The 14,415-nt window shown below is 50.5% G+C and overlaps 5 protein-coding genes and 4 non-coding genes across 9 annotated transcripts; 8 read left to right on the top strand and 1 right to left on the bottom strand.

Moving 5' to 3' along the window:
- Positions 1–133: 133 nt before the first annotated feature.
- BGZ61DRAFT_582693 (uncharacterized protein) lies at positions 134–1,419 on the top strand. Its single transcript, XM_046256293.1, has 3 exons — positions 134–539; positions 598–833; positions 893–1,419. The coding sequence occupies exons 1-3, from the start codon at positions 255–257 to the stop codon at positions 1,170–1,172; spliced, it is 801 nt and encodes a 266-aa protein (XP_046112362.1). The 5' UTR covers positions 134–254; the 3' UTR covers positions 1,173–1,419.
- Positions 1,420–2,470: 1,051 nt separating this feature from the next.
- On the bottom strand, positions 2,471–4,333 carry BGZ61DRAFT_438589 (uncharacterized protein). The gene is made up of 3 exons (XM_046244255.1): positions 3,956–4,333; positions 3,032–3,897; positions 2,471–2,974 (listed from the first exon to the last, which is right to left on the bottom strand). Exons 1-3 carry the CDS (start codon positions 4,026–4,028, stop codon positions 2,684–2,686), a joined length of 1,230 nt encoding a protein of 409 aa, XP_046112361.1. The 5' UTR covers positions 4,029–4,333; the 3' UTR covers positions 2,471–2,683.
- A 1,332-nt stretch (positions 4,334–5,665) lies between these two features.
- On the top strand, positions 5,666–6,821 carry BGZ61DRAFT_525675 (exoglucanase 3; the record flags this gene model as incomplete). Its single annotated transcript, XM_046252816.1, has 2 exons — positions 5,666–6,299; positions 6,349–6,821. 2 exons carry the CDS (start codon positions 5,666–5,668, stop codon positions 6,819–6,821), a joined length of 1,107 nt encoding a protein of 368 aa, XP_046112360.1.
- An 891-nt stretch (positions 6,822–7,712) lies between these two features.
- BGZ61DRAFT_512130 (uncharacterized protein) lies at positions 7,713–8,627 on the top strand (the record flags this gene model as incomplete). The annotated part of the gene is made up of 4 exons (XM_046252140.1): positions 7,713–7,745; positions 7,973–8,171; positions 8,225–8,244; positions 8,300–8,627. 4 exons carry the CDS (start codon positions 7,713–7,715, stop codon positions 8,426–8,428), a joined length of 381 nt encoding a protein of 126 aa, XP_046112359.1. The 3' UTR covers positions 8,429–8,627.
- Positions 8,628–10,406: 1,779 nt separating this feature from the next.
- Positions 10,407–10,538, top strand: BGZ61DRAFT_t21. The gene has a single exon. It is a non-coding gene; the product is annotated as a tRNA-Ser (tRNA).
- Positions 10,539–10,631: 93 nt separating this feature from the next.
- On the top strand, positions 10,632–10,750 carry BGZ61DRAFT_t22. The gene has a single exon. It is a non-coding gene; the product is annotated as a tRNA-Ser (tRNA).
- Positions 10,751–10,836: 86 nt separating this feature from the next.
- BGZ61DRAFT_t23 lies at positions 10,837–10,959 on the top strand. Its single transcript has one exon. It is a non-coding gene; the product is annotated as a tRNA-Ser (tRNA).
- A 1,656-nt stretch (positions 10,960–12,615) lies between these two features.
- BGZ61DRAFT_t24 lies at positions 12,616–12,696 on the top strand. Its single transcript has one exon. It is a non-coding gene; the product is annotated as a tRNA-Ser (tRNA).
- A 269-nt stretch (positions 12,697–12,965) lies between these two features.
- BGZ61DRAFT_438584 (uncharacterized protein) lies at positions 12,966–14,276 on the top strand. The gene is made up of 2 exons (XM_046244254.1): positions 12,966–13,562; positions 13,714–14,276. Exons 1-2 carry the CDS (start codon positions 13,295–13,297, stop codon positions 14,061–14,063), a joined length of 618 nt encoding a protein of 205 aa, XP_046112358.1. The 5' UTR covers positions 12,966–13,294; the 3' UTR covers positions 14,064–14,276.
- Positions 14,277–14,415: the final 139 nt, after the last annotated feature.

Raw genomic sequence — 14,415 nt, 5'->3', positions numbered from 1 at the left:
GGATCGCCTCCTAGAAGCGTGTTAGTGGTGGCCCTGGTGGGGGGACGAGATTCGATGTGCCTGCAATTAACGAAATGTGACCCTTTGCCGCGCCTTGTACCCCAGTTTCACTCTGATTTCCTGTTGTAATTTTCGTATTTCCTCCCTGCAACACGAGAACGGCTTCTTTTTCTTCCCTTCTGTTTGCTCTTTGGACCTGCCCTTCGAGTGACTTGTCGATATCCAGCCCTCGGCGTGTCGACGGCTTCATCACAATGACCCAACCACTTCAACCCCAGCAACAGCAGCTCCCACCCCAGCAGCAACAACATGTGCCGCAGTATCAACAATCTCAATCTCAACAACCGCAGTATCAACCAATCCAGCCGCAGCAATACCAGGGCAAACCTCCGCCTCCCCATGTCTCTTCAAGGGGAATGTGGTCGACAAAGCTGACCCTGCGCATCATTTCAATCATCTTCTGCATCGTCATAATAGGCGTCGCCGCCTCCGTCGCCGTGGAGTGGAGCCTTTTCCCTCTCGTCACACTTGTTCCGCCTGTATGTTGTCCAGCCTCCGATTACCTATTCGCTTTTCTAGATTCCTAACACTATACAGGCCGGCGTCGCCTTCATTTGGAACTTTTCTGAGAGCATCTGCCTCTGTGTGCGCAGAGGCCATCGCGGTATCCATCCCGGGGCCGTCGTGGGCGTCGATCTGATTCTGTGGCTCGGCTATCTCGTCGCCATTGTCATCTTCGCCATCTGGACTGGCATTGCGGATGGGTATTACTACACCTACTATACTGCCTTCACGAACTACCGTGCCATCTTTGGCATTGGCATCATAGAGATGTAGGCCTTTACAAGTATCTCTGCCTCCCTGACGCTGCTGACGCGCTGCTTCTCTTTAGTCTCCTCCACATGATCTTGTTCATCATGGGTTGTTACGAAACCAGTGTCCGCAACCGCAACCAAGCTCCCCAAATCGTTTACGTCCAGGCTCCCACAGGCGCCGCCATGTACCCTGCCAACTTCCCCATGGCCCAGGCCTACCAGCCCGTCTATGCCCAGGGTCATCCGCCAGTACATCAATATCAGTATACTCCCATGGGACAACCCAAGATGACCGAGTTACCTACAACAACACCTACCCCTATTTCGCCCGTCTATAACCAACAGGCTGGGCATTGATGAGTTACTACAATTTACAAGAAACACTTCAAAATTTCAACGGCCAAGAAGAACAAGACAAATCGGTAATGACAATATTGGTTCAAGGATCATGTCGGATCACATCTTTCCCCGGGCGGACGTCTCAGGGCACTGTTTAACTCTAGTATATAACTAATGTAACAGGTCTTCGCGTTATGAGTAGCAAATACAATCAAGAGCTAGAATTTTGTATAAAAATGATAATAAAAACTGATATTAATATGCACCTCTCGTAAGGAATCCAGAGCATGGTCTAAACGAGAACCTCTTTGGAATTTTCCCTTCACCAACGTTTACCCTTCCTCCTCTCAAGATCGAAGGCAGTTCTCACGATGCCCTGGGTATCCTCCGACTGGTTGGTCGCCTGGTCAGCTGCGACGCACTTGCGACAGAGCCGCTTTTTCGGAGATTCCATGGACAGTGGATATATTCCTCGACAACAGTCTCCCGACTCATCTGCTACTTTACACACGTACATCTTACCGGTCGGTTCCAACACCTTGCGGCATGCAGCTTTCCAGCAGGTGTGTCCAACGGTAATAGAGATACACATGGTGTCCGTCTTCTCAAATCGAAGTCTGACAGCTGCTCTTGGCAGGGTTTTGTTTATGGTTCAGTGGCGACGCAGCCAGGCGGTTGTGTGCTCTTGTACGAAGTTCTGGCTATGTTTATAAGTTATCCAAGCGTCAGACTAGCTTGGAACAACGATTTATGGACAACAGATCTCTCGTACATCTCCCTACGAGCACATGTAAATTGAAAACACCAATGCTGTCAGTCCTGTCCCAACTCATTCAACTGTACAGATAGAGCTGGGACGACCCTCACCCCACGCAACACTGGTTAGCTTGGTGTTCAGTTGTTCCATCGCTGTCCTGTCCATGATTTCGCCTTCTGTTGAACAAGGCCACGGTTCTGAAAGGAATGGGATCGCAGTAGAACTGAACAGAACTTCCCAATCTAGTCTGTTCAAGAATCTAGCCCCAGCACAATCATGGGTTCTTTGTTCGTGAACAAAATGCACTGCAACAGCCACCAACAGCTCAGATATTCGGTGCCCAATTCCTAGCGTCCTTGTCACGCGCCCTGCTTTAATCCAGCTCTGAGGAACCGGGAGTCGAGCGACACCAGGCGCCAGCTAAATGGGAACCATGAACCAGAAGTGTTAAATCACTCCAGCAATTGAGAAAATCAGAAACACTAGCATTCACGCAAACAAGCATTGTTTGCCAACTAAGAAACTAAAAAGAAAAGAAAAAAACAGCTTGAGCACAATGTCAAGAAAAGGGCGGATCGGTCTTTATATTCACAAGGGTCGTTGAGGACAACATATTCTAAGTTAGAACTACGCAAAATTTGCTTCCTCGAGGCGCAAAACATTAGCATCAGAGGCCATAAGGGAGCCACCTAGCATGCCGTTCTATTTTCATCGCAACATTTTAGTACGGCGGCTATCTACGGATCAAGCAACCAAGCGCGATCCGTCCCGTTTACTTCTTTCTCCCCTTTCTCTTGTTGGCCTTGGCTCCCTGCTGGGCGCCCGAGGCCTTGGCCTTGTTCAACGAGTCGGTGCTCTTGTCGAGGATCTCAAAGTCCTCGCCTGCGGAGTCGGTGCTCGGGGTGCGCTGGGGCACATCCGATTCATCGTCATCGAGCTCGACCTCGATCTCGAGGTCGGCAGGCTTCTTGGGGATGAAACGACCGGCAGTCAAGTTGAAAAGCCAGATGGGAGTGCGAAAGACAGCGGTGTCGGTGAAGGTGGGCTTGGCAATCTCATTGGGCTGTATGATATTAGCACTCTAGTCACATACAAATGAGAGTGGAGAGTGGGGACTTACATCAAGGAGGAACTCATTGACAATTCCTTCTTCATCCTCCTGCTCAAGGTACACATCTCCCAGGGAGTCAACAATGAGGATCTTGCCATTCTCAGCGACGACCCTCTTGCGCGCACCAGATGGCGCAGCGGGTGAAGCTGAGGTGTCCTTCGCGGGGGTCTGGGCCTTGCGGACCTTCTTTCCGGCGGGCTTTGAGCCCTCGCGCTTAGTCTCCTTCTCCTGCATTCTTCGCTGTCTCCGGTTCATGGGCTGAGGGGGGCCTTCGTCTTCGTCAGAAGCCGGCGCGGGAGGCGGCGTAGGCGCAGTCTCAAGGATCGGCATGTTGAGACCATTGCCCCAGGCGGTATCCCTGGCGAACTTGATGTAGCGCTGGACAAACTCCTGCTGGCGCCTCCAGCTCATGTACATGATCAGGTAGTGGACGCCTCCGCCAAGAACGAGGAACAGGCCGGTGAGGACCGTTCCCAGACCAGGGCGGTATCGGTTGTAGTAGTAGTCGGTGCCCTTCCAGCGGGGGAAGCCATTGTTCAGGAAATGGTCGTAGCGGTCGCGCTCAGGGCCGCGGAGGATGTTGACAATGAGGCCGAGGCGAGCCTGGGCCTCACTGGCCTTCTTGACAGCAGTCTTGATCTGGGCAGGAGTAGGAGGCTTGATGTTGACGCCCGAGTTCTTCTCATTCTTGACCTTCTCGTTCTTGAGCTTCTGCTTGACCTTGTCGGGATGGAGGGAGCGGGTCATCTTGCGGTACGCCTTGGTGATGTCATCCTGGGTGGCAGAGGGAACAACGCCAATGATGTCGTAAAAGGTGACAGACGGGTCCGTCTCGTAGGCCATGATCTCATCTCTAATGCGGAAGATTTCACGATCTGGTAGCAGGTAAATGTCAGCGATGCGGCGGCAGTCCTGCTGTTGGGTTTGACAAACCTTCTTTGCTCCATGCTGCCGTCAGGGGGCTCAGCACGGCCAGAAGCCCAACGGAAAGGTAGGAGATCTTCATCTTTGCATGATACGTCGAGCGGCGCGATGACAGGTGGTCGGAAGCGTATCGACTAGGAGGTCAACGAGGAGGTTGACGGAGGTCGCAAGATACTGCGGCGGCAGCAACAAGCGAACGCTGGATCAGGAAGCCAGCTGTTGAAGACACGATTTGCCAGAGACTCCGAGTGCAGAGCCAATGGACCAATGCGAGAAAAGAAGGGGAACAAGAAAAGTCGATCCGCGCCGGGCAGGGTTGGGAAAAAAAGGACTTGCGACGTGAATGTCGTGGCCACTTGAGGACCCCTTGCGTTCCAAATAAGCCTTTGCGACAGGGGTACCGCGGAACCAATGTAAAGAAGACAACGTGGGGCTTGGCCCAAAAGGTGGGGAGCCACCCTGGAGCTTGACTTAACCAGCCACACCAACAAATCGGCTCAGCCACCGAACAGCTCCAGCGATCCACACGCGCAACGCAGGCTTATTATGGAGGGAACATTACCTCAACGCATTCTCCAACTCCGAGGTGTCCTTCTCACACTGGTTTCCACAGGGAAATCGACACGGAGCCTCCGTTTCTGGAACCAGGTTACTACAACCAGGGTTCCGCGAGCCCGTTTATCCTAAATATAGCTAGACTCTTCTTGATCTTTATAGTTGCTTGTGTGTTGTAGTCTGTAGCGCGCATAATGACATGATTTCCGGGGAATCCTACCTCTGAGAAAGCAAAGGTCAAAATCCATAAAACCCACCGCCAATCAGCATCAACTATAAACCGCCCGCCAACGTTACTAAAGCAAACAACGTTATGATTGTCGGATCGCCGAATAAGGCCCGTTAGCAGCCTGGGTTTCCCAGTCTCATGTGAATGTCTCGATGCGACCAACCAGTGGCGTGGTAACAATGAAAAACTTGAACCCGATCACTCATCTCATTAACAATGATCGGCGTGGTGGCGTATGACCCGAACAAAATGTCTGGCTCTTAAATCGATTTATGTGTGACTGTTGCGAGTCTGCCTGACTGATCGTCAAGCGAGACACTTGGCTGATCTTGTCATTGCCTGAACGAGCTGTTCTGGCGTAGTCTAGACCACTAGCGTGGATCCGGCTTCTCAGCTCCCGCCGACTATTGATTCCTAGGAATGCTAGACAGAGCCGTATCCGATCAGGGCTAAGCTAAAGTGAGGCGATGCCAATTTAACAGCTCCCAATTTTAAAAGGGGCTCAGCTAGAAGGATGCAAGGCACAGATATAAACTCTTCCCAAGTGCTGCATCTTGGTCACCAGCGCCGACTTGCACATCGTGTGCCCATCCAAACATGAATGTCGACACTAAGCTGAAAATGCGGCGACCCTGAGAGAGCTGAAAAGTGGCTGTTCTGATTCAGATTTGTAAATATGAGACGCTCAGCTTTGCTCTGGTTGGGCTTGCTGCTCTGCGTCCAGGCGCTAGTGAGAGCTGAGCGCCAGTATGGATCGCATGTCAACAGCAGTGAGTGGTTTCCGTTGCCTCAACTGTCGGGCTTGCCCAAGGCTGATCTCTCTCAATCTTTAAGAACCAGACTTACCCTACGATGGAGAATCCACTCTCTTGCCTGTGTTGAGGAAACCCGCTTTGCATCGCCGACGCTTCCATCACAAGCCCTCCAAAACAGTCATGGATACAGAAGATCACACCATTGAGGCCCGAGCCGCAGCCACCACCGCCAACCCTTGGAATGGCAAAACGCTCTTTGTCAATCCTGTCTGGGCCAATAAGTTGGAGCCCACATACAAATTGTTCAAGAACCGGACAGATGAGGCAAACGCCGCCAAGGTCAGAGTCGCTCAGGGCACTGGCACGTTTGTCTGGATCTCCAGCAAGGCGAATCTTCCCGACATCGACCAGGCCATCTCATCCGCCCGTGCCAAGGAGAAACTCACGGGAGTCCAACAGATGGTAGGGTTGGTTCTCTACGATATTCCAGGCAGAGACTGGAGTGGGGGAAAGAGCTGGGGAGAATTTCCAGCCACCGAGGCCGGCTTGACGGCTTATAAGGAGACTTACATCAAGCCTTTTGCAAAGAAGGTTGCTGCGGCCACGGACTTGGACTTTGCCATCATCCTGGAGCCAGACGCGATGGGGAATCTTGTGTCTCAAAGAAAAGATCAAGAATTCGTCAAACTAGTTGCCCCTTTGTATGAAAGGGCGATTGCCTATTCAATCATGTCGCTGCAGTTCTCGCACATCAGTCTGTATATAGACGCAGCGAACGGTGGTTGGCTAGGATGGGACGATACTCTTGGACCTAGTAAGCGTGATTCCAGTCCCATGATATACCCGTCATTAACACATCATAGCTGCCACCGAGTTGGCCAAAATCTTCAAGATTGCCAAGGACGCTTCAAAGGGTCGCGCAATCCAGATTAGGGGATTCTCAACCAACGTGTCCAACTTCAACTTGTTCAACGCCAAGGGCCCGGAATCATATACCGTGCCGTCGAAGTCGTGGGATGAGTCCCACTACATCTTGGCGCTTGTTCCGTATCTCAAACAGGTGGGGCTACCGTTGCGATTCATTGTCGACCAGAGTCGCAATTCTATTCCAGGTAAAAGAAAGTCGTGGGCGGACTGGGGTAATCTCAACCCTGCCTCGTTTGGGATACGTCCTGGAACACCTGTGGGAAACCAATACGTGGACAGCATCGTCTGGGTGAAACCCCCGGGCGAGAGTGATGGACAAAATATTACAGGGGGGTTCCCAGGAGCACCAAAGGCGGGAGTTTGGTTTCCCCAGTATGTTGAGATGCTGTTCAATAATACCAAGTTTTGAGATGTATCTCGAAACGGAGACCGGAGGCTGCTGTACACATTTTGGTCGTTGAATAGTCTACATTGGCCAAGAACCATTGTCAATGTCCAGTCATTTATTAGACGTTATATTGAGACACCACGCGCACCCAGTTGCTTGGGATTCAGAGTTGGTTCCCGGTTGTCTTCCCGTTGTCTTGAATCCCCATCCAGGATCGCACGTCTTATTGGCACGACACTTGGAAAAAGTTCAGTCAGGATGCCGGATCAATATGAGGATCATCGGTCACACCTTCACGAGAGGTCAGTCCGGCATGGGAGAGGAAAGTGCTCGACCCAGCAATAGGGTTTAAGTAGAGTTAGAAGAGTTTCTCAAATCGGAACTTCGACGAGTTGACCCGAAGTGAGTGCGCCGGCTTGTTGTGTCGTTGCAAAAATGAACATCACAGAGCCGCCTGGCCTAATCGAAGAAATCGTCCAAGAAAAAAAAAAGATAGCAATTGCACGTTTCGATCGTGCGACTAGTATGCTGAGTTAGTTCGTGTTGATGAATCTAGAGTCGAAGGATAGGCTTACCCTCCGGGTTATGAGCCCGGCTAGGGTGAGTTAGTAAAACGTCCGAGAATTCTTAGGCTCGGATGTTGTAACTTACCGCGCTTCCACTGCGCCAAATTGCTTTGTTTGGTTGCAGGTTACGGGCTAATATATCATTATATGCCTCAGCGGTGCGTCACAAACACGCGTGTGTCACAATGGGCCACTGACATGCCGTGCCGCCCCTCCACCTGGTGAGCTAGCGTGTGCAGAGGTACCGTGGCAGTGAGTCACTATGGTCACATTAAGAAGCGCCAAACAGGAACGGCGATGCTAAAGCGTGGGAAGCTGCAGTTGTGCATTCGTCAAGTGTGCCGACATGGTCTGGGAGAGTCAGAAACTCATCCACATTGTGAGAGTCAACAACTGCTAGGTGAGGGAATCAGAGTAGATTTATATTGATTAAAAAAAGGTAAATTCCGAGTCTAAAATGTACCCTTTGACAGCGCACGTGATTGGGACGTTGGTTTTGCTGAAGCTTTGGTGAAAAAACCTGTACTTGAATGAGAATGCCAATACCCCATATAATTGGATCGTCGTTCGGTAACTCTGAAAGAAAATTCTCTGTGTCGTACCCAGCTCGTAGTTGAGAAATTGGATGCAGGCTCCCTGATATTGTGGTCCCATCAACACGCTCAAGGACGCTCCAACGTGGGGAGCGATGTCGTAAACCCCACTGTGGCAGACGCACACTGCCCCGCCACAGGACTACCCATGAAGGTGAGAATAAGCAGACTGTTTCCAACGCAACAAAGCAATTTGGCGCAGTGGAAGCGCGGTATGTTTACACTTGAATTCTTCGATCATTGGTTCGAAACTAATTCATCCCAGCCGGGCTCATAACCCGGAGGGTAAGCCTACTCTTCGACTCCAGGTGCTCGCAACACCGCTAACTCAGTACATCAGTCGCACGATCGAAACGTGCAATTGCTAGCCTTACACCACCTCGAGTGGATTCTTTTTGGTCATTTTTGGTGGTTTTATCGTCGTTTTATTACTCTACTGGTTGACCTTTTGCTCGAACAGTGGGAGTAGGGCCTGGACCGAACATGGAACTCACGGGGAACGAAGTTGGCAGTCAACAGCTGGCAACACTTGCCCTCTAGAACGCCTGGCTGAGTGACTCACTTGTGGCTTTGTGGCGTGGGGCCTCCCAGTTTCCTGACTAACTTACTTTCGCCATCAAGAAAGCATTAGATAATTCACAGACAATAAAAAAGTAACAGTGTTATTTTGATGCAAAAAAAAATGAATGCTTCGAATGAGTTTCCTGTTTAGCAATTGCACGTTTCGATCGTGCGACTGATGAGGTGTGAGTTGTTGTTTGACTGCCTAAAGTTGAATGAAAGACGTACCCTCCGGGTTATGAGCCCGGCTGATGTCAGTCAGTAATGAATTCAGATTTCTTGAGAAGAGGTCAAGAACATACCGCGCTTCCACTGCGCCAAATTGCTTTTGTTATGCGGAAGGTCTGTCACTATTGCCATACTTAGTGCAGGTGGTAAATGTGGGAGGGGCATGCCCTGATGGAGTCCATTTCGTCTCAAAAATGATCAGGGATTTAAATTATGCTACAGATCAGGTGCATTCGCAACAACTTTGAGTACTGAAACTTCAATTCCTAGATATAATCGTGTCTCGACCTGAGCATTATACTTGGTGCGGCGCGGTATTGTGGTGGCATTATGTGGTGGCATCACAGGATGGCTTCAATGAGCCGCCTCATGCATCATCGCTGGGCCGTGCATGGCCCTGTGGATTTTACCGTGGTTAACAACCAGGCAAAACAATCAAGTGTAGGTAATAAGAGGGTCAAAGGGGTGGTTTTGAAGTCTTTCTATAGTATAAATATTGAAAACGAAGTCTTTGTCGGAGAGTGAAGCCCTCTGTCACTACGGTGTCAAGGCTCGATATTCGTATTACATCTCTCCCTCTCTATCGCTTTGGATATCGTCCTTACACGCATCTCGTTCAAGACTCGATGGGCTAAAAAGATGACGGGGCAAAGCAACAACGATTTCCCTCTCCAATACCAAAAAAAAAACTGCCTCGGATGAGGCGTATTGCTTAGCAATTGCACGTTTCGATCGTGCGACTGAATTCGGAGTCAGTTAACGCTGATCGTTGATGTATCAGAGTTGAATGTGAGACGTACCCTCCGGGTTATGAGCCCGGCTGGAGCAAGTTAGTATTCGAAAATGTGCTACAGACTTGGACTCTGAACATACCGCGCTTCCACTGCGCCAAATTGCTTTCTCCGATGGAGGGTCTTCTCGCCAAATCCCCGTTATCAACATGCCATAGTGCCCTAGCCCTTGGCGGAGACGAGACTCCATTCCTGTGTGGAGCATACGCTTGCAGCTCACGCGATCAATGACGAGCTTGGTGATCAATGCTAGCCAGTCCCGATTTTGAAATCGCATTTCTGTGACATCTCGACCACATTCCTTACTTGCAGTCATCATTTCGATTCTTCGAATTGTGTGATTCTGATGTCCTAGGTTGTCGATGTCCCCTGTTCGTGGTGGGTCCTAATCCAAGTCGACCTACCCGAGACCTCATGCCAACCAATTTCGAGAGACAGAGCAACTATCGATTGCTTGATTTATAAAAGGAAAAAACGAGGAGAGGAGTGAGTGACTCGATTATCTGCGAGTGACGACACTTGAATATACTGTCCGAAAAAGACAATTGTTGGCCATGGTGTTTTTAACATTCGTTCCGGACTGAGACAGAGAGCAACAAGGTAACACCCAGCTAAAAGTAGTGATTTAGCAAACGTACATAAACAGCAACGACACCAGAAAATGCCTCCCGTACTCTCACGCCCCCAATCCCAACAATACCACTGAATAGAACCAGAAAGAGCATGGGACACGATTTCACGCAATTTTTACAGTGGTGGCGCAAGGACTATAGTGGGCGATGCGACCAGTCGGGTGTCAGCCCTGGTTCTCTTCCCCACATTGGTAGCAGCATAGGGTGTAATATTTCTCCGCCTTTCACCCAAACAGTCACTTTGGCGGAGTGGTTAACGCGCAGCCCTGCTATCGTCTGAGTTGTCTGACTTGATTCAAGTTGTTCAATATCGATTCCAAGGAAGGCTGTGACTTCGGTCGCGTAGGTTCGAATCCTGCAGGTGACGACTATATCTTTTTGCCGCTTGTTCCTACAGTATTCTCATCACTATCAACACCGTGTCCTTGGGGCTGGATATTTGCCACCTCGATATCGAACAGTCACTTTGGCGGAGTGGTTAACGCGCAGCCCTGCTATATCCAATTGAGTATAATTAATTCAATCGGTCCTAGGAAGGCTGTGACTTCGGTCGCGTAGGTTCGAATCCTGCAGGTGACGATCTTATTTTTTGCTCAGTTTTTGTTGTCCTTCCTCCGCTTGCACGTTGTCCTTGGGACCCGATACTTCGTGAGCTTCCATCAATAGTCACTTTGGCGGAGTGGTTAACGCGCAGCCCTGCTAGTGTCCAAACATGATCCCCGTTGATCACTGTAGGTCCCAGGAAGGCTGTGACTTCGGTCGCGTAGGTTCGAATCCTGCAGGTGACGAATATTTTTGCTTCAATATTTTTGGTTAGGATGTATGTTGTCACAGTGCGCTCTCCTATGTCTTATGTCCTCGACCGCCCGGTATCACTTGCTTATTCTAGACTGGGGAATGTGGTAACTATGTATATCAATACTCTGTACATACCTCGCGACCCCGAACCACTGGAATGAACGGGGCTGGAGAGGCTGAAGGAAGAGGGAATGAAAGAGACGAGCGAACCTCGCCTGACATACGAGACTGCCACCTACCGTATTCAACCTACGGGCTGGGGCCGGATGTACCTTCGAGGTGAGTGCGACTAGCTGGGCTATGACACCGGACACAGTGGTGGTAACGGCTGTTATCTATCCCCCAGATTAAAGGACTAAGTTTGGACGAATATGGCCAGCCTGAGAAAGCCTCGAAGGGACCTCCCCTGGTATGTGCGTGTTGCTCAGGATGCGGTTCCGAAACATCGTCCGTAGACCACGCCCTGTCCCACGTGGAGCGTCGGCGTTTCTGGGTAACAATCTTTCATTTCATACTGGTCTTGATTTGGCGGAGGCTGTTGTTCATATGAGAGCCCCCCTTTAAAAGTGACCGTCGACTCTTCGACATAGTTCTCGGGTAATAGTAACTTGAGTAAAATTGAGTTTGCACCAGTTATCCAGCTGCGTGCTCCTTGTCCAAGAGACTCGGTCTGCGAAAAGAGGGTTTGGGTAGAGATCATCTTTGCCGTCTGCAGAATATATAAACAACTCAACTACCTGCAGCTCATAAAGGTATCGGGAAAGGTAACCAGTTGGACTAGAAACCTTAGTCTGTCTGAGTATATTGTTGACCTTTGAATGGACTGGGTATATAGTCTGTATTGTTGATACGATTGTTGGTGTTTTTTTTTTTACTGTTGAGCTTCTAGTCCCCCCTCTGGGTATGTGTGTACTAGGGCACCGTACCTCTTGATAAACAACTCAACATTCGACTTTGACTCAAGTAAAAGACAAAAGCGCAGAGGGTCTTGATTTAAAGACATTTTACTTTATACATCTATTGTAATCCCCATAGCCCACTTGAGATCGGCATCACTTCTATCCTTTCCAGGATTATCAACACTGTCACAACTCTACACTTCCGGAGTTTGTTATGTCTACATCTATAGATTTGCAGCATATTATTTTCCCTTTCAAGTTCCATCATTTACACACCTTTAGTCACTATTCGTTCATTTTCACATATCTACGTAGTAATGTCAACGATCAACGACCTTTGTACATCGAACGCTTAAGTATTTATAGAGGAACTGACCGCGATGGAAGAGTAGGGAGAAGAAAAGGCCGTGGTGGCAATGGCGGCGATATTGCGAGCGGAGATGACATCGTCCCAAAGCCCGCCAGCGCTCGAGGGTGAAAGAAGTCGAGGTGAGTGGCGGCGAATGCAGTAAACAACCCATTCGTCTATATGGCAATGAGTGCGCACACGAACAACAATACTTACTCACACGAAGTATTTACGGATGTTAAACATTTTGGGAATATGGTCCTGGCTATTGGGGATACACGTGTGGTTTGTGGTTTGAGAATGAAAACCGAGACGGTGGATCGATCATAAAGTGTCGTACGGGTTGCAAACTAAGCCTATATAAAGAGAAATTTACAGCAGAGAACATAACAACAAGAGTCACTTTGGCGGAGTGGTTAACGCGCAGCCCTGCTAAGGCTGTGACTTCGGTCGCGTAGGTTCGAATCCTGCAGGTGACGTTTCTTTTTGCTCTTTTTGCATTCCCTTCCATGACACAGCTTCGCAAGCATTGCGTACCGTATCCACAAGTGTCATTCTGATATTATGACAGTTCACAAACGGCCGCTGAAGAACTGAGAAGTCATGTCTGAGTTCTTGGTACCGGATGGAGCACGAACGCGACGTTATTTTATTGGTTACAATCCCTGCTTGCCCCGACTAAAAGCGCATCCCCTGTCGGCCTGGCTCCGCGCAGGGGAAGCGCTCCAGCCACTCGAATTTACGGTGAGGGAGGACCCCGTGGATCCAACGCCTGCTGTCTCTCTGGACTGACTTGCATTCGCGCATCCTGCATATTGCATCCCGCACTTCGCGTCCGCACCGGTTCTTCTCTCTCATAACACCGGCATAAACGAGAGAGGGGATTCAGACAAGCGAATCCATTCGGTTGCGCGATCGTACTCGCACAACTGTTCTGTTTGTTGTCAATTGACACGCCATCTCTTTCCCCGCTTGACCCAGCCTCGTCTCACTCACACAACGCCCACCAAGAAGAGAGAGAGAGAGAACCTCTTGCAACTCTCTCCCCTCTCGCAACAACACCCAGAACCCGCAACCATGGGCTTCCTCGACTCGTTCAACGACGGCGCCTCCATCATCTCCGGCCGCTCTTCCCGCCACAAGAAGCGCTCTCACAAGAAGCGCCGCTCGGGATCCCGTTCGCGCTCGCGCTCTAGTTCGCGCAACCGCCGCACCAGCGGCCGCTCCATCGCCGGCTCCATCTTCGGCGGCGACAGCCATGACCGCCATGACAAGCATCACTCGTCCCGCGGCTCGTTCTTCGGACTCGGCGGCAACACCAGCCGCTCCAGCTTCTTCGGTTCCAGTATGTTTCCCTCTCCACCTCTCCACCTCGCGCAATATCGCCTCTCGCAAGGACCACCTCCCACCAGATGGATCCCCCCGAACATGGTCCCACGAGCATAATGAGACAGGGACCTCCGATGAATTCCAACCGCTGACCACTGTCTCCACAGACCGTTCGTCATACTACAAGCGTTCTCCCCGCCAGGGCTTCGTCCAAAGGTCGTTCAAGCAAGTGAAGCGTCTATTTCGCGACCTGGTCCATTGGGCCAAGCGCCACCCCTGGAAGGTCTTCTTCCTGGTCATCATGCCCCTCATCACCGGCGGCTTCCTGACCGCCCTGCTCGCTCGCTTCGGCCTGCGCATCCCGCCCATGATCGAGCGCATGCTGAGCACCGCGTCCAAGGCCGTATCTGGCGACTCCGTTGGCCTCGTTGGCGACGCTGTCCGCATGGCCTCTGGTGGTCTTGGCGGCGGCTCGTCTGGTGGTGGCTTGACCGACATGGCCAAGAAGTTTATGTAACGGAATATAAAGTACACTGTGCGGCAAGACCTTGCCCTAGAGACCTTTTTTTTTTTTTGGAAATTGTGGGCGTTATGGATGGCATATTGATTACCTTGTTTCTTGCGTCCTGGGTGGCTTCATGCGCGGCCCTGCTTGCACCTTGTGCTCGACAGACAGACTTTGTTCTCACGTAAAGACAGACCAGGTAGAACCTGTACACAATTGATGATTGATGAATTAGATTGCAAGTCACCCAACTCCTATCAACATGAAACATGACACCAGACACCTGCGTTGTGCGGGTGCAAAGCTAGTTTCATCACTATGTTCATTAATAGTTCTGTATCAATCAACCCAGCTGTCCACCCTT

The sequence above is a fragment of the Ilyonectria robusta genome (assembly GCF_021365365.1).
Source record: "Ilyonectria robusta strain PMI_751 chromosome Unknown BGZ61scaffold_1, whole genome shotgun sequence".
Taxonomy (NCBI): domain Eukaryota; kingdom Fungi; phylum Ascomycota; class Sordariomycetes; order Hypocreales; family Nectriaceae; genus Ilyonectria; species Ilyonectria robusta.
This window is presented reverse-complemented; position numbering and strand designations above follow the sequence as displayed.

Coding starts and splice junctions, on each gene's coding strand:
- BGZ61DRAFT_438584 (XM_046244254.1), top strand. CDS start 13,295: ATGGGCTTCCTCGACTCGTTCAACGACGGCGCCTCCATCATCTCCGGC. Junction 13,563..13,713: donor CTCCAGCTTCTTCGGTTCCA/GTATGTTTCCCT, acceptor CTGTCTCCACAG/ACCGTTCGTCATACTACAAG.
- BGZ61DRAFT_438589 (XM_046244255.1), bottom strand. CDS start 4,028: ATGAAGATCTCCTACCTTTCCGTTGGGCTTCTGGCCGTGCTGAGCCCC. Junction 3,898..3,955: donor GGCAGCATGGAGCAAAGAAG/GTTTGTCAAACC, acceptor ACCTGCTACCAG/ATCGTGAAATCTTCCGCATT. Junction 2,975..3,031: donor TCAATGAGTTCCTCCTTGAT/GTAAGTCCCCAC, acceptor AATATCATACAG/CCCAATGAGATTGCCAAGCC.
- BGZ61DRAFT_582693 (XM_046256293.1), top strand. CDS start 255: ATGACCCAACCACTTCAACCCCAGCAACAGCAGCTCCCACCCCAGCAG. Junction 540..597: donor TCGTCACACTTGTTCCGCCT/GTATGTTGTCCA, acceptor AACACTATACAG/GCCGGCGTCGCCTTCATTTG. Junction 834..892: donor GGCATTGGCATCATAGAGAT/GTAGGCCTTTAC, acceptor GCTTCTCTTTAG/TCTCCTCCACATGATCTTGT.